The sequence below is a fragment of the Rhinolophus sinicus genome, linkage group LG02, assembly GCF_036562045.2.
Source record: "Rhinolophus sinicus isolate RSC01 linkage group LG02, ASM3656204v1, whole genome shotgun sequence".
NCBI lineage: Eukaryota > Metazoa > Chordata > Mammalia > Chiroptera > Rhinolophidae > Rhinolophus > Rhinolophus sinicus.
In genome coordinates, this window is record NC_133752.1 from 140,825,115 (window position 1) to 140,848,963 (window position 23,849).

The 23,849-nt window shown below is 35.0% G+C and overlaps 1 protein-coding gene across 5 annotated transcripts in view; it reads right to left on the reverse strand.

The window, feature by feature from the left end:
- Positions 1 to 15,477: 15,477 nt before the first annotated feature.
- Positions 15,478 to 23,849, reverse strand: part of USP15 (ubiquitin specific peptidase 15) — a 112,548-nt gene continuing 104,176 nt past the window's right edge. For all 5 annotated transcript variants that reach the window (XM_019732415.2, XM_019732414.2, XM_074325466.1 and 2 more), the window contains 4 exons: positions 23,540 to 23,689; positions 21,642 to 21,745; positions 18,691 to 18,779; positions 15,478 to 15,928 (listed from right to left, as the gene is read on the reverse strand). In XM_019732415.2, coding sequence (XP_019587974.1) covers positions 15,746 to 15,928; positions 18,691 to 18,779; positions 21,642 to 21,745; positions 23,540 to 23,689 — 526 coding nt within the window. In that variant the 3' untranslated portion in view covers positions 15,478 to 15,745. The remainder of the gene's footprint in view (positions 15,929 to 18,690; positions 18,780 to 21,641; positions 21,746 to 23,539; positions 23,690 to 23,849) is intronic.

Below are 23,849 nucleotides of genomic sequence, written 5' to 3' on the forward strand. Positions count from 1 at the left end.
TATTATTCTGCTTACCCATTGGCTCTGTTCTGAGCTAAGAATGGTGAGATACACTTCTTGATGTTGTTTTGAAAATGATATTTTTGTATCATTTAAAAATTTGTATCTTTTTATAAATCTGATAACTGGTCACCAAAAAAAAAAAAAAAAGGTATCAGTTTCCAACTAAAGAATCTATAATTAATGCTCTGGAAGTCTGTTGTGAATTAGTAGCCGCCTCTCTTATATTTTCCATCGCTTGGTAAATTTTGGTTTTGACAGATGAGAGGGATGACTGCTCACTGAAGGATGTGGAAGGTGATGTGTAATCATTTTCTGGAGTAGTATATGCTCTGGCTTTATACAGAGCTTTGCAATCTGAATTTATATGTTGTTATTCACTACTTTAAGACCACCATGTTTACTCATCACTGTATAGACCATTCTGAGGGCTAAGATTTATATAATATAAAAATAGTATTGTGAGAATTTTGTCAATGGAGAAATGAAAACAAACTGAAAAAATACAGTCTGCCAAATGTACACCAAACTGTCAACCAGGTATTTTATCCTTTACAGCAAAATTGCCTTTTAGCCAATTAGTTGTGTGGCAAAAATGCTTGTGGCAAAGATGTTTCAGGTGAAACTATCTAGAACCCCAATTAACAACCCCCTTGGATGCCGCTCTAACTCTCTTCCATTTGACAACCTCTTGATAAGAGGTACCTACAGAGTCCCATCGTCACTCACTGCTGTGTCCTCCTCTCCCTCATTCCACCCTGAGTTCCCAATGGCCTCTACCCTTGCATCTTGGCTTTCACGCCCATGACCAGCCCAGTCCTGCTACCAGCCGCCCTCTACACTGGCCCCACATTCATACTCCCATTTTCCCTACTCACGTCAATGGCCTTACCTCCTCTGCTTCCAAGGTATCCCTTGCCATGAAGCTCTGTTCATTTTCTACTTATTATCTCCTGTACCAGTTGTCTTTGCCACCAGAGTCCTCCCTGTCATTGGACCCCAACTCTCCTCATCTCTCCCTTTTCCCGGTCTCAAATCTGGGCTCCTCTCGTCACTGGAGCATTTGTTACCTCTGGACCTGACCGCTCCCTCACTTTTCTTGCGTTTATCCTTACCGCTGGCACCTCTCTTACAGCAGAGTGGTTTTTGCCCCATTTTACAGTTGTAATGGACTTTCGTTTACCCTCACGGCTTGCCTTTTCCGATCTCCAGTGAGAGCACACTCAGATTCTTGGCCCCCTGTCCTTTACCAGACCTCCCTGCATCTCTGAACTACGTCTCCTCACCTGACAGCACCCTTTCTCAGAACATAAACCTCTACCAATCATGCCCCAACTCATGAATCCCAGGGATTCTTTGCTCTGTTTCTTCTCGACCACCAATCCTCTCTACACGACCACCAGCAGCCTCTACTTTCACTGTGACTCAATCTGAGTCAACCCTCCATATCACATGGAGCTCAGCTCCATGCAAGCCTTCTGACTGGTCTCTTCTTTCCCAGCCAGCTCAGGCATTGTGGGCCAAGCCTGGTCCCCTTTCAGCCTCACCAAGGAAGGGGAGCATCCCCTCTGAGCTCAATTTTCGTGTCTGGAAGAAGTTGGTGGAGAAGCTTTAGCTATTTCTACCATGGTCAAAGCAGCCTGGGAAACAGTTGAGGAAAAGACCTCCATGTTTCTCAGCCACAATTGGAAGGCATCCCAAGAGTTTAAGAGGAAAACTTGAAGGTGAACAAGAATAAGAAGAGGAGGAGGAGGAGGAACAAAAGAAGAGGAGGAGGGAGAAGGGAGGAGGAGGAAAAGGAGGAGGTGGAGGAGGAGGAGAAATATTATCAAGGAATTTAGGGATTTCAGGGTGTCAAAGAGACTCTGGAAATTGTCAAATCCAAATAGGCCCTTGCTTCTCAACAACTATCAGGAGACTTTGTAAGAACTAGTGACCCAGGAAATTAGCATATGGTAGCTAGGCATGTATGTGGTCTCGAGCCTTCAGTAAGCAAGGAATTCCCCACACCACTAAGCATGCTGATTAGCAAGATCAGATTCAGGATAGCCATGCTTTAGAGAGCTGCTTCCTGGTAACACTGGACACAGAGCCTGAGAACCAGCCCAGGCCTGTTTGACTGCATTGTCCCTAGCCTCAGACAGACTGATTTCTGCGTCTGAGTGTCATCCCAGAGTGGGGCCAGTGGAGACCTGGCATTTCCCAGGTGCTTGCTATTGACAGGGAGGCCTGAGAGAGCACCCTGTACCTGTGAGAGCATGCTAAACTTTAGGCTGCAAGAAAGAGCCAGAAAAAGAATGCAATCCTGATGAAGACACTAGGAGCTCCCAAACAGGAGGCCGCGTAGGGGTCACAAAGAGGTAGAGGATCCCCAAGTCAGAGGGGAGAAAAAACCTACCCAAGTCAGTGAATTACCTGAGATTTTGTGAGCAAGACCACCCCACTCCTGCCACAGAACACACAGGGTCCTTCCAAAGGAAAATGGAAAAGCAACATACTCGTAACAAGCTATTTTCAGTGACTTTGGTTTCAGGAAAAAAGGCAAGGGGAAGGGAAAGCCCACTGCAAACAGTCCAGTCAGTACCAGCTTCTGTGAGAAGCCCAAGGTCAGATGAATGTAGAGCTACATGGGTTTTGGGGATTCTGAAGCTCAAGGGACACATGCAAGTTTTGGGGCTGAATCTTGGAAAGAAACAAGGTCTTAGGCAGACTTTTCCAGCATTTGAAAAAAGTCAGGACAAGGAGGAACTTCAGGTCCAAGCACAGTTTTTCGATGGGAAAAGCTGTTATCTATAAGGCCCCTTCCTATCCAGATCAAAGGAAATGGACCAGTGCCATGTCATGCAACCATAAAGCAGGCTCTGAGGATGGAAGTTGTCCTAGCAGGGACGGGGGTGACGAAAACCCTTAGTGTCACCCTTGCAAAACTGTCAGATTTCAACGATCAAACAAAGGGATAACAGGTAAGTTCCCTGGAAACATACAAGAAACCCAACTTTTTAACACCGCTGAATTGGGTCTGACTTCTGGGAATACATGGCCCTGTTGTAACAGCTGTGAGTGCAGAAAGCTGAGATCAGAGAGCAAGACTTAACCTTTCAATGTCAACTGGACATGTCCCCATCATATCCACAGCCCCTGCAGGATGTGTTTCCCTGGGAAATCCAATATGGCCTTCGCTCTAGTCTTTACAAACTTCTTAAGCAAAAACTAGGGAAGTTAAATAACAAGCCCAAGATTACCCAGCTGGTGAGGATTCACATTCTGAGAGTATGTCTTTCTTTCCATCCCTGTCCCCGGTTGAGATTATTTGCTGAATGTAAAGGTAGAAAATTTTGTTACTTGGGTTCTAAGAAAGCAGCCAAATTTTTGTGGGAAAACAAAATTGACAGTCATTATCAGTAGAAACTTATTCCAATTTACCAGTTTTACCATAAGAATACCAATAGTCATTTTGCTATATACCAATTCTATAGCTTAAAAAATTAAAAGAATTCACAAATCAAATTAGAAGCACTTTTTTTAATGGAGGTCTTGGAAAAAATCAGAATATAGTAATTTATACAGCTGGACACTCTTGCCCTCTGCTGGCTAGAATTCACTGCAATCTGACTATCTCAGGTTAATTGTACAAACTTGGTTTATCTTCCAACATTTCTAATAGAAGATAGCCAATTCTTCCTGTACGTTGACCAGGAAATTTCTTAGTTTATTTCCTGCAAGAGACAGAGAAAGAGAAAGACGGAGACAGAGAAGGAACAGAGACAGAGAAACAGAGAGAGACAGAGAAACACAGAGACAGAATAAGTAGACACAGAATACCTTACATTTCTGTCTTCCCCTCCCCCTCCACCTTATTGCATTGCAATAGCCTGCTCAAGTCATGATTTGTTTCATCATACTTTGAGAAGACAGAGACAATTCTTTTCTGATTCAAAATATAATCACCAGCCTAAAATAGTATCTGATACATAGAAGGTGCTCAGAAAATATTTGTTGAGTGAATGAGTGGCAACCAGAGAGAAAACAGAAGAGGGATTGAGAGAGAGAAAGAAGACAGACAAGACCTATACTTTCAAGGACTCTTCCCACCTCTCTTTGAGAGAGAGGTTTATTTCAGAAACAATAGTATCACACTTAACCGTGTTTCCCCGAAAATAAGATCTAGCTGGACCATCAGCTCTAATGCATCTTTTGGAGCAAAAATTAATATAAGACCCGGTATATATTATATTATTATATTATATTATATTATATTATATTATATTATATTATATTATATTATATTATATTATATTATATTATATCCATTTAATAATATAATGATATAAGCATTTTACAAATATTCGTATATAATCCCTATAACGATCCTATAAAATAAACACTATTATATTCATTTTACAGATGAGGAGACACAGCAGGAAGAGATTAAGTTCAATTTTCCAAGGCTAAAGAGCTACTAAATGGTGGGGATAGGATTTGAACCCAGGAAGTTTGGCTCCACAGTTCACATTTTTAACCAGCAGCACAGTGCCTCTCCAGGATAGAGCAGAGATAGAAAAGAAAAATACCTTCAGGAGTATTGTACCATTCTTTCTATGGAAGTCCCCTGCCTGCTAGAACCTATTTATATCAGAGGTGACATCATTATAGCAGGGAACCAAATTCATCAATCCAGTACTTTTCCCACTTGATTACTAAAGAGGAGCTAATCACATACGTGGGTAAAGCATACACGGAGTGGAAGAGGAAACAGAACAGTCTTAATAAGTCTTAGTAGTTTTTTATAATAAAAAATTTAAAAAACCTTTCTACTTTCAACGATGTATAGATCATCTAGACAGAAAATCAATAAGGAAACACTGAACTTAAACTACACATTAGATCAGATGGACCTAACATTTACTTTATATTTCATGTAACAGCAGCACAATACACATTCTTCTCAAGTGTATGTGGAATAGTCTCCAGGGTAGATCGTATGTTAGGACATAAAGCAAGTCTTAATAAATTTAAAAAGATTGAAATCATATCAAGTATCTTTTCTGATTACAGTGGTGTGAAACTAGAAATTCATTATAGGTGGAAAACTGGAAAATTAACAAATGTGTGGAGATTAAACAACATGCTTCTGAACAACCAACGGTTCAAGAAGAAATCAAAGGAAAAATAAAAAATATCTTGAGACAAATGAAAATGGAAGCACAGTATACCAAAACTCATGGGATGCAGCAAAAATAGTTCTAAGAAGGAAGTTCATAGTGACAAATGCCTCCATTAAGAAAAAAGAAAGATCTCAATAATCAACCTCACTTTATACCTCAAGGAAAAACAAAAAGAGTAAATAAACAAAGCCCAAAGTTAGTATAAGAAGGAAATAAAGATTGGAGTAGAAATAAATGAAATAGAGACTAAAAAGATGGTAGAAAAGATCAGTAAAACTAAGAGCTGGTTCTTAACTCACCAAGAAAAAGAGAGGACTCAAAATAAAATCCGAAACGAAAGAGATGTTACAACTGATAACAGAAATACCAAGGATCATAAAAGACTACTATGAACAATTCTATGTGAACAAATTAGAAAACCTTGAAGACAAGTGACATGAGAAATATGGCAGCATGCGGGGTCCCCCCTTGATCTCTCCCCTGAAAGTTACAAGTTGAACAGCTATAATTCAACAACGGACTCCCTGTGTAACACACAAACACATCTGAGAGATCCATGCATCGAAACATCTAAAGGTGGGCGAATGGGGTGAACAGGGGAGGAAGGAAGGGAGAAGTGCAGAGGTGGGGGCCATGAATGCACTGGAGCTCATTGTGGTCCTAGAGGAGGGGACGACTGAGATTTCAGGCGCACACTCTGTGGCCCCGAGCAGTCCTGCCTCAATGATCAGCATATAATATGGCTGAACTAAGACACTGATAGGGGCAGAGACCTTAGGGCAAGGACTGAATACAGAAGTGTGACAACTGATCTAACAGCCCTCACTGACAGGTAGAAAACAAAGCAACTGAGCCTGGCTGCCTCCCCCAACCCTCCCAGTGCTAGTAGCGGGCCCCAGAAGAAACTGTAGCAGTGTCAAGTTAAAGAGCAGAATATCTACAGCCCAGAAAACTGAAGAGAGAGTTTCTGACTGGCAAATGCACAACACAGCTAATTCCAGTGACAAGGGAGGAGATATAGGAGAGAGGAAGCTATGGTCTGGCAGTTGCCATTACTGGGAGGAGAACAAAGACACAAACACACCAGAGGCCTGTCTTAGCCCATCCCGCCCCCACCTTTTGCAGCGGAACCCAATGGCAGCACACAGCTCTGTATCTGGCTGCAGGGATTTCACTGGCTCAGAACCCCATCGTCCACCACATTCTCCCATAGGGGTGATGCCCCGAGACCGAGGGGACTTGGTCACAGAGGAAACACCCACTTCCCCAGGAAATCTATCATGAGAAGCTGGAAAGAGCAATAGAAAATAAAACGCTCCAGTGCTACCTACTGGAAAAACAAAATGAATACTTTACCAAATAGGCTGACATTTTTAAAAAGAACCAAATAGAAATACTGGAGCTGAAGACCTCAATAAGAGAGATGAAGAATGCAACAGCAATCTTAGGAAATAGAGCTGACCAGATGGAGGAAAGAATTAGTGATTCTGAAGACAGAAATCTGGAAATCACGCAGATGGAAGAAGGGAGAGACTTGAGAGTTAAAATAAATGAAATAACTCTAGAAGAACTATCTGACTCCATCAGAAAAAGCAACATAAAAATAATGGGTATATCAGGAGAAGAACGGGAGAAGGGCACAGAGAGCCTATTCAAACAAACAGTTGATGAGAACTTCCCAAACCTATAGAAAGAGCAGGATCCTCGAATCCAAGAAGCAAATAGAACACCTAACTACCTCAATCCTAAAAGGCCTTCTCTAAGGCACATTATATTGAAACTGTCAAAAATTAACGACAAAGAAAGAATTCTCAAGGCAACCAGGGAAAAGAAGACTGTAACCTACAAAGGAAAGTCCATTAGATTATCATATTTTTCAGCAGAAACTCTACAAGCCAAGAGGGAGTGGAATCAAATATTCAAACTATTGAAAAAGAGAAATTACCAGCTAAGTATAATATATCCAGCAAAGCTATCCTTTATTTATGAAGGAGGAATAAATATCTTTCCAGACATACAGAAGCTGAGGGAATTTTCTACAAGTCCTGCATTACAGGAAATACTGAAGGAGGCTATTCAACCTGAAACAAAACATTAAAGGATACAAAACTATGAGTGCGATTACTAAAAGACAGACAGAAGCAGAAAATGGCAACCCCTACACAGAATAGGGCACTATACACTTAAACATAACTTAAAGGGTAAAGGAGGTAAAAACAGAAAGAGAAGAAGACAATTTGCTACTGCAACTCTGAAATGAACTCACAGTACAAATAGGGATAATTTGTGACAACAAAACTATAAAAGGGGGTAAAGGTCTGAATTTGCAAAGTGGAATGGAGATAAGATGCATGCTTAAGGACTACTATATATATGAAACTTTCTTTTACATAAAGTCAAAAATCCAGAACTGACACACATAATATAAAAAAAAGAGGAAAGAGAGGGAAAAAAATCATAGAATACCACCAAACTAAAATGACAGGAACATAAAGGCAAAGAAACAATGGAGACACCGAACTACCAGAAAATGAAAAATAAAATGGCTATAGGAAATTCTCATGTATCAATAACTATATATCAATGTAAATGGACTGAACTCACCAATAAAAAGGCACAGGATAGCAGATTGGATTGGATCAAAAAACAAAACCCAACCATATTCCGCCTTCAAGAGACACATCTTTGCTGCAAGGAGAAATACAGACTCAAATTTCGTGAAAGGGTGGAAAACAATACTCCAAGCACATGGAATCCAGAGATAAACTGGTGTAGCCATATTTATATCTGATGAAACAGACTTCAGGATAAAAAAAAGGTAACAAGAGACAAAGGTGGATATTTCATAATGATAAAAAGAACAATACAAGAAGACATTAACACTTGTCAATATATATTCTCCCAATCAGAGAGCACCAAAATATATAAAGCAACTACTAAAAGAACCAATGGGAGAAACTGACAAAACTGCAATATAGTAGGGAACCTAAATATGCCATTGACAGCTATGGATAGATTGTGCAAACAGAAAATCAATATGGAACTATCAGCCTTAAATGACACGTTAGACCAAATGGACATAATTGAAATTTACAGAACATTTCATCCTAGAACACTAGACCATACATTCTTTTCTAGTGCACAAGGAACATTCTCAAGGATAGACCATATGTTGGGACTCTCCAGTGGAACCATTTGGACCGGAGGTTTTCTTTATTGGGAGACTTGCTACAAATTCAATTCTTCTAGTACCTATAGGACTGTTCAGGTTATCTATTTTGTCTTCAGTGAGCCTTTTTGGTTTTTCTCTTTCATGAATTTGTCCTTTTCATCTAAGTTGTCAAATTTAAAGTTGTTTGTAATATTCCCTCATTCTTGTAATATGTTTATTTTGTAGTGATGTCTCTTCTCATTTCTGATATTGGTCATTTTTGTCCTCTTTTTCTTCATCACTATGGTTAGAGGTTTATCAATTTTATTGGTCTTTTCAAAGAATCAGTGGACTAATTGTTAGCCTACTCTTTTATTTTCTTCCTAAAGAAAGTTTATTGGAACTTGAGTGCAAATGATATTGTACAGTGATAATCACTCTCGTTTGTAAAGAAAGATCATCCCCACATTTGGGTACTACTTTATTAGAAATAACACCTGCTGTATTCTTCATAATGATCCAATCATTCTGAAAGGTAGGTAATACTCAGTGCCAGGAGTGGCTGGCTCATGTGGATGGTGAGTTTATAAATAGCCCTTCAGCACAAGTAAACTGTAGTCTGAGAAAAATCATGTTTGCTCAGCAAATACGCAGTTATAAGGGAGTCTTACATTCCTTCTAATCCTACTTTCACCCCAAGCCCTCCAAGATGAAAATCCTGGAGCTGCTCTAGTTTGGAAATAGAAGAAGTGAGAGTCAGAGAAGTGACGTATGTGCAGAAAAGTGGTAGGCCCAGAACTGAGGTGGTTTAACTCTTGAGCCTATGTGCCAAACCAATCTTTTGTTTATATGGAGGCGTTAGAGGAGAACTTTAAAGAGAGGAACAGAATCTGATTTTTTCTTTTTAATGGAGATCACTGTGACAGAATAGAGAATGGACTGGGACAGGAAGGTAGTAGTGGCCAGGAGACATAATCTTGTGAGTGGATCCGAATGTATATTTTCAAAAGAGATGCTACATCTTGGTCTGCCATGACGTGCACAGTTATTTAATACTGGTTAAATTAAAATGCCTATAATTGTCACTAAATACATCCAAACGCAATCTTTAACTCGAATGATTTTTAGATAATGATTTATGAAATTGGGGGGAAAAGAACATAATCCATGTCTACTGAAGGCAGAGAAAAGGTTCTAAATGTAAAAGCTGTGAAATTAAGCTCATAAGTAGCTTTTAAAATCATATTTGTCAGTATATAACTGGATTCTAGTACCCATGATGAAATTTTAATTTTCAAGCTTACCATCACACCAAGACTTCTGCTCCAAGTCTTCCATAGGAACTAGGAAAAAAATTTATAAACAAATGAAAAAATATTAATTTGACCCATACTACTGATTCTTTTGCTAAAAATGTATGTGTATATATACACTTGAATAACTTCAAAAGCTGAATTTGAATGGAAGCATTGGCGAAGTCTTTTATTAGTGATAATAGAGCCCTGTGATAGAAAATACTGCCTTTTTCGCAAAACCGGGAAGTTTACACCTCCACATCCATTAACTCACTCAGTCCTCGCAAGAAACTTGTATCATTTTATGGTTGAGAAAAGTGAAATGCAGAAGCAAATGACTTGTTTAGAGATGGCTGTGGTAAAATGATTCTAAATATAAAATGTTTCCTACCATATATTTGTCTCCCACCAAAATATTACCCAAGTATCTATGATTATTGATGTTTACTGTGTGAATCTGCAGTATTACCTCAACTCAAATAATAGATACATGGCTCAAAATTGAATGTAATTCTGAGTTGTATAAATTGAAGAGTTTTATCTTATTCAAGCCACTCAATATTTAAGTCTTATAGAAATTCCTACTCAAATTAAAAACTTGTTAATTTTTCCATATTTATGTATTTTTTGGTTTTCTGAGAACAATTCTAAAATAATTCATGTTGTAGGCTGCTTTCTCTTAAGTAATTACAGGACACTGATAATTCATTCTAGGAATTAGGGAGTTTAGGGGATTGACAATGAATGACCTGGGCGTCTTGAGCTTCTTGTGGGAAATGAATTAGGTCATGATGGAATTAATTCTGATGAACTCAGAGGATTTAATAAATTGCCCACTTGATGTTAATAGAAAGATGGTTCTCACTATAAAGAAAATTAAATATTTTCAGTAGTTATATGGAGAACTCAAGGTCAGAAGAAGGCAGGCCAGATGAAAGACTGAAGGCACACATGTAGGGCCAGACATAAGCAGAACACTTCAAATACTTGAGTCTGAATTATTTATAAGCTAGTATACCTAAGAATCAATGCACAGAGGAGAAATAAGGAATTATAATGTGTGTTAACCTACAGTGTCTTTTATAAAGTTTAAAATACTGTAAAAAAAAAGTTTTAATGAGAGACTTCTGTTCAAGATGTTACAAAGTTTAAGAATCCTAAAAGATTTTAACTAAGAATTAAAAAGCAGTGTAATATTTAAGGTTTAAAACAACAGTTTGGTAAATGTTAAGAATTTGTCATTACTGAGAAAAATGTAAATAAACATTATGGGAAAAGACTGTTTGGGGTGTTTCCATGTTTATTGTTTTACTTTTATGTATGTAGATTTAACTCCAGCTGGTAATCGACTTAAAGGTCACAGCAAATGAACTATTTTTTGTTTCACCAAACTATATAGAACAAGCTACAAGTTCCTGATATGAGGGAAAATTCTGAGCAAAATGAGCACCAACTTCAACCATGATTTTCTACAGAACATAGTTAAGTAGCAATACAATTTAAACATTTAAAATAGTTGATTTTTGTGCATATTAAAAATGTGCAGTCTTTTTACAGCATTTCCATTTTAAAAAACAATTTCCAAAGAGATAGCTGCATTTTCAGCTGCTTTATATAAATCACATTTAATAGACATTTCTAGAAAAAAAAATTACATTGAAACCCACTTGACTGATTTTCTCCTGTTCTTTGAGCCTAGTCCAAAATAATATATCAAATTTTAATTTTTCTTGGTTTATCGACTTTCTGGATTTGCTTAATAACCTAGAGTTTTTTCCATTCACTACCCTGGCAATTTCCAGGCTCCCAAAGGCAGAGCTGGGATATAATTAGACAATGGTATGATGTGGGGTGAGAATGCACATATTTGTCAAAAATAATTTTTGTACTGTCTGTTTTATATTATCCATTTTAAAATTCTTTACCCCATCATTAGTGCAAATAAGGCTTGATCAATATTTGAATTTTACCATGTACATTTTATCGTCTCAATTCTGATATTCAAAAACCTATTCTATATAGCTTATTAAAAAATTGAATATAATTAACCCAGTTTTAAATGAAAGTTTTGTTGTCTGAGCTTTTTGGAAATTCCTTTGCTTAATACATAGTAAATATGAAGTAAGCACATGAAAAACATACAGATTGATTTGAAATGCCCCCCCAAACCTAGAATAATGCTTACAAGAAAAATTATATGTATTTTTCATTAGAAAAATCTGATAATAAAACAATATAGTATAGCTCTGCAATTTAATATGTAAATCAACAAGGATATAAACAAACTCTCCTGTTTTCTTTCTCTGTCCTCTAGCATTTAAAATAATTATTGGGGAGTTATCAACAAAATTATATTTTCAAGAGAATCTGGCTCAAAGAAAAACAAGTTTCATTGTAGAGCAAAAAATATGAATAAAGATTTCCAGTACTCTTCTTTGGCTCCAAAACAGAAATTTATTTTACTTCTCATGCCTCTGAGATTTTAGAGAAGTTATTATCCCTTTCCATAATGCACAACAATGCTTCACATTTCTATCTTAAAAACTAAACTGGAGAGAATGTGCTCATCCACACTGCACAAGCAAAGATCAGAAGCTTATCAAACAGGAAGGGTGGGAAGCAGGCAGTAATGAAATGCATTCTCTTTAAAAAACTTAAATAAACGGACTAAAAGTTGGCCTGCTTTTCATTATCACCAGGCACCAATGATACTATATTCCTCCTCTCTGGGGTAGAAGGCTCTACTGGATGCCACCCTCCGAGCCCCCTTTTGGTAAGCCACTGAAGGAGACTCCCCTCATTTGGTCTCACAGGGTCCTGGCTTCCTTTTTATGTCTTCACCTTAATGAAACTAGCTGACGAAAAAGCACTGTCCTCACACTGTATCAATCAGTGGCTTTAGTACTTCCTGATTTTCTTTATGCCCAAATCAGTATTTTGTGTGGTTTCATATCTAGTTGCCAGGAAAGCAAGGATAACCATAGGACTACTAAAAGAAAACGGATTATAAGAGAAAGCAAGACATTTAAATAAAGCATCAGACTGCAGCTTTTGCACAAAGTTTACTTAAAACTGAATTATAGGTGAAGAAGCAAGTCCTGAAAATCAGGGTTGCATCTGGGGAAATGTAAAGAAGAGCACGTTTGAGTTGGATGAACAAGAAAAAAGAATGCCATCTGACATTTAAAATGTAATTAAAATTGTAATAAATGTACATATGTTGAATTAAGTTAATTTTAAAAGGCAAAGGTTGGTCAATATTCCAGCTGGTATGTTTCTTATTAAAATACTGAGCTGAAGGTACTTTTGGAAGCCAAGTGATCGACTTCAAGATGACTTTCTATTTAGACTGAAGAAATCAGTAATGAGTATACCACATAGTTTACAAAGTACCTTCCCATAAAATACATGATCTCATCTGAGTTCTCAACAATCCTGTGAGGCAGACACTACAAGAGTGGGAGGTAGTACATGTATCTGAGGATAAAATACTGGCTCTACCACATAGTAATCATATAAATTTGAGAGTATTGCTTAATTGCTTGATACCATATGGTTTTTCCATATAAAAAATGGGAATAATGACTATCCCTATATCATAGCTATTGTGGGAAAAAATTAAATGAGATTGTATATATATAAAACACTTTAACATAGTACTTGTTCCATGGTGAGTACTCAATAAATGCTATTATTTTTATCATTAATTATTTTATAGGTAAAGAAACAGACTAGGAGAGATTAAGTTCAAAGTCATGATTACTAAGTAGCAAAGCTAGAAGTAGAATTCTAGACTGGATATATTCCTATTACCCTGTATTACCTATGAATACCTAATTTTACAGTATAGATAAGCACTATTTTTAGTTAATTTTTTTGCATCTGGCATTATTAACATCATTTCCAATTAAAAAACACACCTAGTGGGACTAGAAGTTAATTACAGGCATTAAAAAGGAATGGTCTCTATGGACAATTAGGGTGCAGACTGCAATCTACGGCTAGAAAAACTTAATTTTGGCTTTTCTTTAAAACTCAGAAAAAAGAAATATAGTCTATCAGTAGGTAACAGAAAGACTGCAAGCTCTGTGAATGCAGGGATATATGTTTACGACTTTATCTCAATACTAGAGAAAAGTGATTAGTAGGTACACAAACATTAGTTTAATGAATGTTTAAATTTTAAAAATCAATTTTAAACATGTCCTTAAACAGTAGGATTCACTTTGTCTGATGTGCTTTTCTTTCTATTTTTAACGATATGATAACTAAAAAGTCTAGCGTATAGTCACCTACCCATAAAACAGGATTTTTATCAAAAGATTCAGAATAAGAAATAAAAGACTAAATAAGGCCTTGAATAGCTTTATTGAAATCTGTATAAATAAACATGCACATTTCAAATGTAAACCCAAGTGAACTCAAGTGCAGACAAAATTTTAACCTCTGTCATGCAGGAGGTTAGTTTACAATAAAAAAAAAGAAAAGAAAAGAAAGAAAAGAAAGGAAAGAAAAAGAAAAAAAGAACAGACGAAAAAGAAAACCCAAAGCAGCTTTTAAAATACCAGGATGAAAACCAGCTTTAATATCAAGGTATAAAGCAAAGCCATGATCAACATACCTCATTTATCCTGGTCAGATGCATTTTTTTTTTGAACTTTTAAATGCTAACATAAATAAATAATTTACCAAAATGTGCACTCACAGAGTGAACTTTTATGTACAATACACAATTTATAATCTATTGTATTTGATTAGTTCAAGTGAAGAACATTATACTTTTTGCTTTAATAACAGTGGGACACAAAGCAATTTCTCAGGTAGTCGATAATGTAAAATGTGCCCCAGCATTTAGATTTTCTATTAAAGGCAGTATTGTATGCCAATTGACAATACATTCTTTCAACTAGATCAAAGGGAAAAAGCAGCAAATGAAAAATGTTTCAAATGTTCACACATATTTTTGGCATTCTGGATCCTTGAATGTGGTGAACTAAAATCAAATTCAAGGTTTGTATGCTTTATATACTATACAGGTTCAGAGTCTGGAACATGCAAATGCCAATTGTCTTATAGCAAGTTACCTTCTGAGAAAAGCTGTAAGGCTATGGTGATTCCATCAGGAACACACAAAGAAAGTTAACAGACCTACCTTTAAAGCCAATTGTCCATTAATGATTTAAAGGCCAGTATATTAAAAAAAAAATTTTCTCATCCTACGCTTGATGTATTACTATGGATACAGAATACTATTAAGTCTGCCCTTACATTACAATAATTGGAAGAGCTAAAAGTTGCCAAATTACAAAAAAATGGGGTAGAGAAAAACAGACAGCAAAAATTTTAATTTTGGACTAACACCAGATTAAAGATATGCATTTTAAAGCAAGTCAAAAATCTGAATGTCTAAGGAATAGATCCCAATAGCAGTAAAAATACTTACATTTAAATGACTTTAGATGGAGTATGAAATCTAGAACCTGTTTCCACAGTAGCAGTAAGATGAACAAAATATTCTGGATTTTTAATGATACTACAAAAGGAAATAACTTTTTCAAGACTGTTTCTCGTATCATGATTTGTTTTTTTAATAGGCCCACAATGATTACCAGGGATAGTTTGAAAATTTGGTTTTCTAAGAATACTACTGCAGTATTTATGCCACATTGATACTGCAGCTAAATATTATAGTAGTATATATGGCAGCCTAATGTACATGAACTAGATTATCGAAAAACTAAGTTCAGCCATAATTCTTGCAGTATTATTAGAGCAAAATAAATGACCAACATCCACAAATTTAACATTTCTCATCAATTAACTCACATCCAAAAATTAAAGAAAACATAATTCATCAAAACAGCAGCAAACTTAAAAGGGATTTATTTGTGATTTCCTATATATATTTAGCTTGTAAATACAAGACTGTAAATGTATTAAGAGACAATTTCTGTTAAAGTTTTCATTGTGTTTCACTTCAAGTACTGCACAAGTTAAAATCTGATAAAGGATTTACATTCGGTTATCTGAAACTCCCCATCTCAGACTTTTGTTTAATGTGGTGGATAACTTCATCATCTCAATAGATAACCACCAGCAGGAAAGTCTCTCTTTTATGGCTTCTAGGACTTCCATTAGTTAGTGTGCATACAGTTTTCGTTTTCTATATCATTGTCATTATCATTGCTATCTTCGTCACTTTCTAATGGGATGCCTGTGGCAGCTGAAGCACCTTTAGTTTCTCGGTCAAGAGGAAAAAAGCCAGTTCCACTGAAAGTGTCTTGCCTCTGGTAGAAGAGTACATATGCTGCTTTGGACTGTTAAAATAAACAGAGGATGTCAAAAAGGTTATGATTCTCAAAGATCACGTTAAATATGAGTTTTTAGCTGGTAATCAATTTTGGTGACAGAGCATAAATCAAATAGAAAAACCACACATGGTCAAAAGGAAATTACTAAAATTGAATAATACAAAATGCCTTCTATACATAAAGGAAGAATACACAGGAATTAACATTTTTATTCTCTTATAAGTTAGTTGGACAGATAAATAAATGTAACTATTAGGTTGTTGCAAAAGTAATTGCAGTCTGAAAGGTTAAAAATAATTGCAAAACCCACAATTACTCTTGCACCAACCTAATATATCACAGATTAATCTACTCTAACATGAAATAGAATTCTATGCCTACCTTCCTCCAGTCTCTTAGGAAAAGACGAGTTTCTTACTAATACTAATCATTTCTATGTTTGCTGTGCAGTCCAACTTTTCCTACTGTCATAAGGATATTTTGCTCCATCAAACATCACTGTATCTTTAATGGGTCCTTATCTACTGGACTTTGTGGCATAAAAAGTATTCCTCACAGCCAGGCGAGTAGACAGAATAGTCTAATATTCACCATTTACTCTCATGTACACTCAATTCAATGTGACCTGTTGTCCCAATCATTTTAATTAAATAGCTTTCACTAGGGTCAATAACCTCCTACAAATGAATTAAATGAACACCTTTTTCAGTTCTTTTAGTCAATCTCTCTGTAGCATTTAATGCCTTACTACTCTTTCTTGCATCCAAACAGTTTTGGCTTCTATGACACTACTTTTCCTTAGATCTTCTATCTCTCTGGTTTCTTCAGACTTTTCTATGGGCTCATTAAATCCTGACCTTAAAAAAACAACAACAAAAAAAACATGTACTATTCTTAGTTCATAATGAAGAATGTCATCTTTCTTGATCTCAATTTCAAATTTAGCTAATTTCTGCCCCATGTCCCTAACAAGAGTCTTTCCTTTCAGTAATACCAAATTAGCTGCTGTTCCTAAATGCCATGTTTTGTCATGCCTACTTACTTCTGTAGGTACTGGTCTTCTTGTGTAGAATACTTTGCTTCTATTGTCTGATTTACTCCTATTTGTAATTGCAGACCCCTGTTAAACACCACTTTCTCTGTGCAAACTTCCTTGCAGTGTCCTGTCCCCTTAAACCCCAAATCAGTTGAGATAGCTGTCCCCTTTCTATGTAGCCAAGATACTTAATAGTACTTATCATATATAATTGTTGATTTGCTTCTCTGTCATCTTTAGATTGTAAACCTCTTGAAATCAGAGCTATCTGTCTTTTAACCTTGTTTAGAATATTCCTACATATAGGAGGTACTCAAATATTTTTTGACTAAATGACGATTCATTATTTTTAAGATGCAAGGTAAAATCAAATACATATATTGTACATAAACAAGATATATTGTTTATTTACATAAACAGGATATATTGTTTATTTATATAAACAACATATATTGTTTATTTGAAGGCAACACTAGGATATAGGCTATTTCAGGATGCTCTGGCAAATTAAAGAGGAGAACAGAATTGTGAAGTGAGGGATATGACTTGAAATTAGAAGTCTAAATATAAAGTGTAAACGTACTTAACTTAGGCATATAAACATTTAAACAATGTTAGAGTTCAAGTCTTTCTTTGTTCTTTGTTATAGCTATAGGGAGATAAGCAACAGTACATAATTTATATGTATATACATATACGCAGATACATAAGATAAAAATATAAAACATCTATGGAGAAACAATTCAAAATTTCATATCTGTTCATCCAATGACAGACTAAAACTATGCCAATAATTGGCCTTAGAAGTTCATTAATTTATTAAGTTGAAGAATTTAAAGTATTATAAACTAAGAAAAAAGCTAGTCTGTGCCCTCAAGGAATATATAATTTAAACTGGGGAATAAAGTAAAGCAGTTAGTACTCCCACATCAAGAAAAAAACCTCTGTACAGGGAATATCACATGTGCAAATACTCTATTTCTCACTCTTTGTAATAGTGTGATCAATAAGTAAAATCTACAGAAATGCAAAATATATAGAAAAATAAACATTTATCAAGCAAGCCTTAGCTTTCTTCTTAGGATATAGCAGTTATCTTTACATCAATCAATATCTGATAATAAAAATCTGCTCTGATGGGAAGTAAAACAAATGCCAGTATCTTGCCTCCAGCTGTGGCTGATAAACTGCTGCCAAGAGTTTGAAGAGATGTAACTTCCTCATTTTTCTACTATTCAAAAAATATCAAAGTTAACAAATACACAGGGTTAAAAAAAAACATAACTTGTTTTATCTAATTACATCATTTTGAGTTTAAATGTTTGTCATAAAGGATAAGGCTTTACTTTAAAAATTGTACGTATGGTAAGGCCCTTAAAGCATTTTGTTTTTCCATTTTAGCATCTGACTTTAAGTAGTCGATGTCTAGAAATGTCTGAACCTATTTTTCCAGAGGAAATTTTTTATTAGAATAATAATTTATTATTTTTCTTAGAAAACCCCAGTTATCATGTTGAAAACTACCAGAAAAATTTTCACATTGCTATTTATAGTTCTCTTAGTGGGCAAATTTAGAAGACAAATTTGTAGTTAGAGGCCAATTTTACACTTCTTTAAATGAGAGCACGTCTCTCTTAGTTAACAGAATTACTAGAATATAGATTACAGTGTCCCATAGATCCATTTTAAAAAGTGCGTTCTTTGACTTTCAGAAAAGAAAAGACACACTTACCACAATCTGGTCTTCAGATGCAGTTGAGACACTACTGTCATCAAAGTAGTACCATTTTCCATCATCTTTATTTTTTGCAAAAGCAGTATCTAATGGAAAGATACAATCACCTCTGTGACTGAAACGATCTATGGTTTCCTGGGGGGAACCCTTAAAATTTTTAAAACATCTGCACGAGGAATATCTATAAAAATTATATGGTAATTATCTATATAGAGCCTATCTATGACACATTCAACTAATTTCACTGATTAAAGGTTTTTAGAATAATTTCATATGATCTATGTGCCTAAGATACTTTTCATATCAGATGAACTTCGTAACTTTTTTCACGCCAGGGACAAACAGAACAGATTTATTCACAGAATAACAGTACTAACGCTAATATATGGTAATTACCACTTATCACGCACCAGGCACAGTGCCATGTACTTTATATGCATTATCTCATAAAGAAGATATTATCATTACTATTCTTGTGATTTTAGAGTTGGGGAAAGTAAGACATCAAGAGAAGTTTTCTTTGTCCAACAGCATAGCTGTTAGTAGCACAGTTAGGATTCAAATCCAGGTCTGTCCCTGACTGCAAAGTTTGAAATTCAATCGTAATTTACATTTTCTATGACAAGTATTTTTCCAACACTACTATTCCACTAATCTGTAGTTATTTTTACAACACCAGAATCATTTTCAGTCTTTAACAAAAGTGCATAGAAAGACGAAGGCAAAAAGCGATTAATCTGCACAATTTTTAAAGATTTGCTCTATCTTTAAGTTAAAAAAAAAAAAGCCCTCTTTCCTATTCTATGCTTCATATAAACTACCCAATAACTGAGGAAACAAAGTTGCAAAATGTCCCCAAAACAGTTTTCTGCTGATGTAGATTCTAAAAAGAGACACTTTATAAACCATGTTTTCTAAATAATTCTCCCCCTCACAAAACAAATTTATTGTTTTTCTGGGTTGGAGTCTATTGTGGGCTGTAAATTTGTCAATCTGAACTCATGAGCTGCACTCACAAATGAAAAGAAACATGTTGTTAGACTGAATAAAAAGACCAAAAAAAAGCTAGACTAACATTTGTTAACTTTGAGAAAAACAAAAGGGAAAAGAAAATGTCAATCCTGGTAAAAGGAACAATAGAGAAAGAAGAGCTATCCATTATAAACATAAATGCAACTAATAATGCAAAACAACGAATAAAACTGTTAGAAGAAACAGATAAATCAACACTTCAGTAGTAGTATTGATAAATTCCTCTAATAAACATCAAAAATGACCAGAGATGGTAATAATTTTAATACAACTGATAAGCTTAAACTATTAGAGAAATATATAACTCTGTGTTTGAATAGAAAATACCTACGTTTTCCAAGCACACACTTAACAAACAGACCATTTATTAAGTCACATGGAAGTCTTATGGACAGTGCCCCTGTTAACAAAATTAAAATTAAGAGGAGGAGTGCTTTACAAAAGCCATATATTTAGAGCTTTGCAAAAGCCATAAATTCATATAACTGAAAAATACTACATTTCAAATTTTATGGAATAGAGATAAAGCAGTAATTAAGAGGGAAATTTAGAGCTTTTATTATAGCTTTCAATAGAGGAGAAAAAAATGGAAAGCAAAAATCATTCAACCCAAAAAGTTGGGAAAAGAGAAACAGGGCAAACCCAAAGTAACAAGGAGAAAAATATACCTAAGGGAAGTGAAGAAATCAATGAGATAGAATACATACATGTAACAACCAAAAGAAAAATTTAATAAACTGGAAAGCTAATTCTTTGAGTAGGTTAATCAGACAGACCAATTAAAAAAAAGATAAAAGAACAAGAAAAGGAAAAAATATAGCAGAAGAGTATTATAAACAACTATTATCAAATAAATTGGAAAACACAGATACATTTTTAGAAAAATAGAAAAAGCCACAATGTGCACATTTTGGAAAAAGAAAACTGAATAGACTTCAATAAGCATGACATAAATAGAAAAGGTTAAAGCTGTAAAGCCCAATAGGTGAAATTTTATAGGTGAATTCTATTAGACTTTCATGAATAGTTAATTCCTATACATTACCAGCTGCTTCAGGAAACAGAAACAAAGTATCCCAGCCTATTTTATTAGGGTAGATTATAATCTTGATTCCAAAGTATGAACAATATAAAAAAAAATTACTGGACAATCTCACTTATGAATTAAATTGTAACAATCCTAAATAAAATTAGTTCACCAATTCTAACTGAGTATATAAAAAATACTGAAAGATAAGTATGATTTCCCAGGAATGCAAAGTTGGTTGAACAGAAAAATCTATCAACTGGAGAGTGTAGACTGGTTTAACCATCCTGGAGAGCCATCTAGCAGTACTTTAAATACTCATGACCCAGCAATCTCACTTCTGGGTATGTAGCTCAAAGAAATTCTCACAAAGGAGATCATAAACAATGATGTTTATCAGTCTTATGGTGGCAGAAAGTTAAAAGCAATTTGGATGTCCACCATGAAGTGACTAGAGATAAAATCTGGTAGCTGTTAAGTCATAAGTGTTTGGGAGCAATGGACTATATGGACATGTCTTAAGTGTTAAGAGAGAAACGTAAGATTTATAGCACAGCACCAATTATGTAACTTAACAATGGTGTAGGATTTACAAGAGCACATATATATTAGAAAGGGAAGGGGAAGGAGAATGGGTAAGGACAGGAGCCCTGAATGGACAAGTAATCTTCCTGTGCTCTCAACTGAGGATTATGAAAAACTCAGTCCTCTAACTCCTGATGTCAAAAAAGGTTCAAAAGCGGATTCATTCATTAATCAATATTTTTTGAACTATTAGTACATGTAAGACACATTTCACATTTTCCTTTTAAGAAGCAATAAATATCTTAAGGGAAAAAGTCTGGAGTTACCAAACATGATTTTAGTGAAAGGTAAACTGTCAACTTACAGTGTCCCCCTCCCATCCCTCCATAGTGGTTGGAAACAGCAATCAAATTGTAGCGGCAAGGACCTGCATTTGGATTAATTAGGAACTCCGACATATCCAAGTCACTGTTTTAAAAAGAAATCAAGTTAGTTTTATTTTTTCCCTAAATGCAATGAATTCTATTCCTTTCCATCATATTTATCTCACTAAAGAAATTACTAAGAGCCAAATAACTTTATGAAAACAAATCATGTATATATCCTCGATATTTGAATGTTTTGGCAAAAATTTTCTTACGGGCTGAGAATTCAAAAATTCTCCACTGATTCAACAATCAGATTAATATTTTTATGTTAACACATTTAACTCTCAGTACTAGGAAAAATAGTCATCACTATCATCTTGGTCCTTTTTATTTTTTATGTTTTAAAAGTTATTTTTAGGATGATTCATTCATAGAATAAAAGAGTAGTGGGGGGGAAAAAAACTTTCCTAGAAATTTTACAATAATTTAAATATATGTAAGCCCCAATACTTACTCTACATTTTCTTGGTTTTGATAATCTATATATCCCAAATGGGCAACATTCTTGGAAATGAAACGAGTTGTTTATAATCCGTCATGCACGAAAAAGGAACAGGACCATCTTATAGCTTATCAATATTTCTGGTTATTCTTTCTGTACTTGCCTCATTAAAAAGCAATAATGATTCTAAAATTCTAATACATCTCTAATAGGTCCTAGCTTATCATTACTTCTGGTTCTTCTTGCGCTTAACATTGTCCAAATGCTACCTTCTTGAAAACTTTGAGGGCTCATAATTTTCTTAAAGAGCAAATTAACATTTTTTTGTTTCCATAATTACAAAATATTTTCAATTTTAAATTTATAAATAACAATTGGAATAAGCACTCCAAGGAATATTTTCAATATTACATCATTTCGTTCCTTCCTTCCAGTCATCTTTGTATATAAACCTGCATTCAGCATTTGTCTACTTATTAACTATATCAAAGTAAATTTGGTGCACAGACATCATGAAATATAAAAGCATACCGTTTCCCCAAAAATAAGACCTAACCGGACAATCAGTTCTAATGTGTCTTTTGGAACAAAAATTAATATAAGACCCAGTATTGTATCATATTATATCCAGTCTTATAGTAAAATAAGACTGGGTCTTTTATTAATTTTTGCTCCAAAAGATGCATTAGAGCTGTCCGGCTAGGTCTTATTTTTGGGGAAACATGGTATTATTCAATGTTCTTTTAGCAAAATAGAAGAGAATCAAGTTCTTGTTGCAAAGTATTGTGAAAAAGTCCTTCCTAGACTACATGAATGAGAATACAATATTCCTTATTAGTCCTTCTCAATTCTCAATTATGCTTAGTGAAAGCTTTAAAAAAAAGGACTACAAAAATATTGTCTCCAGACCGCTTTATAACTTTTTACGAATATGATGTCATATTCTGGGCAGTGCAATAAGAAAACTGAAGGATGACACAATAGTAGGGATGATCACACTACTGTGTTATCCTTCTAAGCAACTCCATTATTCTATTTTTATATATTTCTTAAGTCTTTTTAAAAAGCATATTTAGGAATAATTGATGATTAATGATGAAGTAAGTCCGAGGAAAAACAAAACCACTAAGGTCCCATGAGTATCCTAGATTTATAAACAGGGTCAGTGTGTTTTAAGTAATACATAATGAGTTTTATTCTATTTTTTAAAAGAGTATATTTTCTCTTTGTTCTTTGAAAAAATCTCTCAGTAGGAAGAAAAATTATTAGTGATCCCTACAAATTGTTAGAACTACTCAAAAATACACTCAAAAACTGAAACTGGGCCCAATGGTACCCGATATTTAAAAAGAGTTAGTTGTCCAATGTTTATGAAGCATAATCAAAACTTACTTGATAGGAAAATCAACTAAGGTATCCAACTTGTCTCTCATGTATCGACTGTAAGAAAATCTCTTGAGATGTACCACGAGTACTGGAGGCAGAGACCATAAGTCCAATTTCTTTGTGGCTTGCTGATGTTCTTTACAATTTGGACAATACCTAAGAATAAAGAGAAACATTTAAAGCTTGGTAGCTTGGTAGAGGTAATTAAAACAATACATATTTTGAAGGTTTGAAAAGTTCTATATTTATTCAGTGAGCAATTATCATATGCCTAATATGTACAGACTGACAGGAACTCCTGTTATTTTTATCTTCA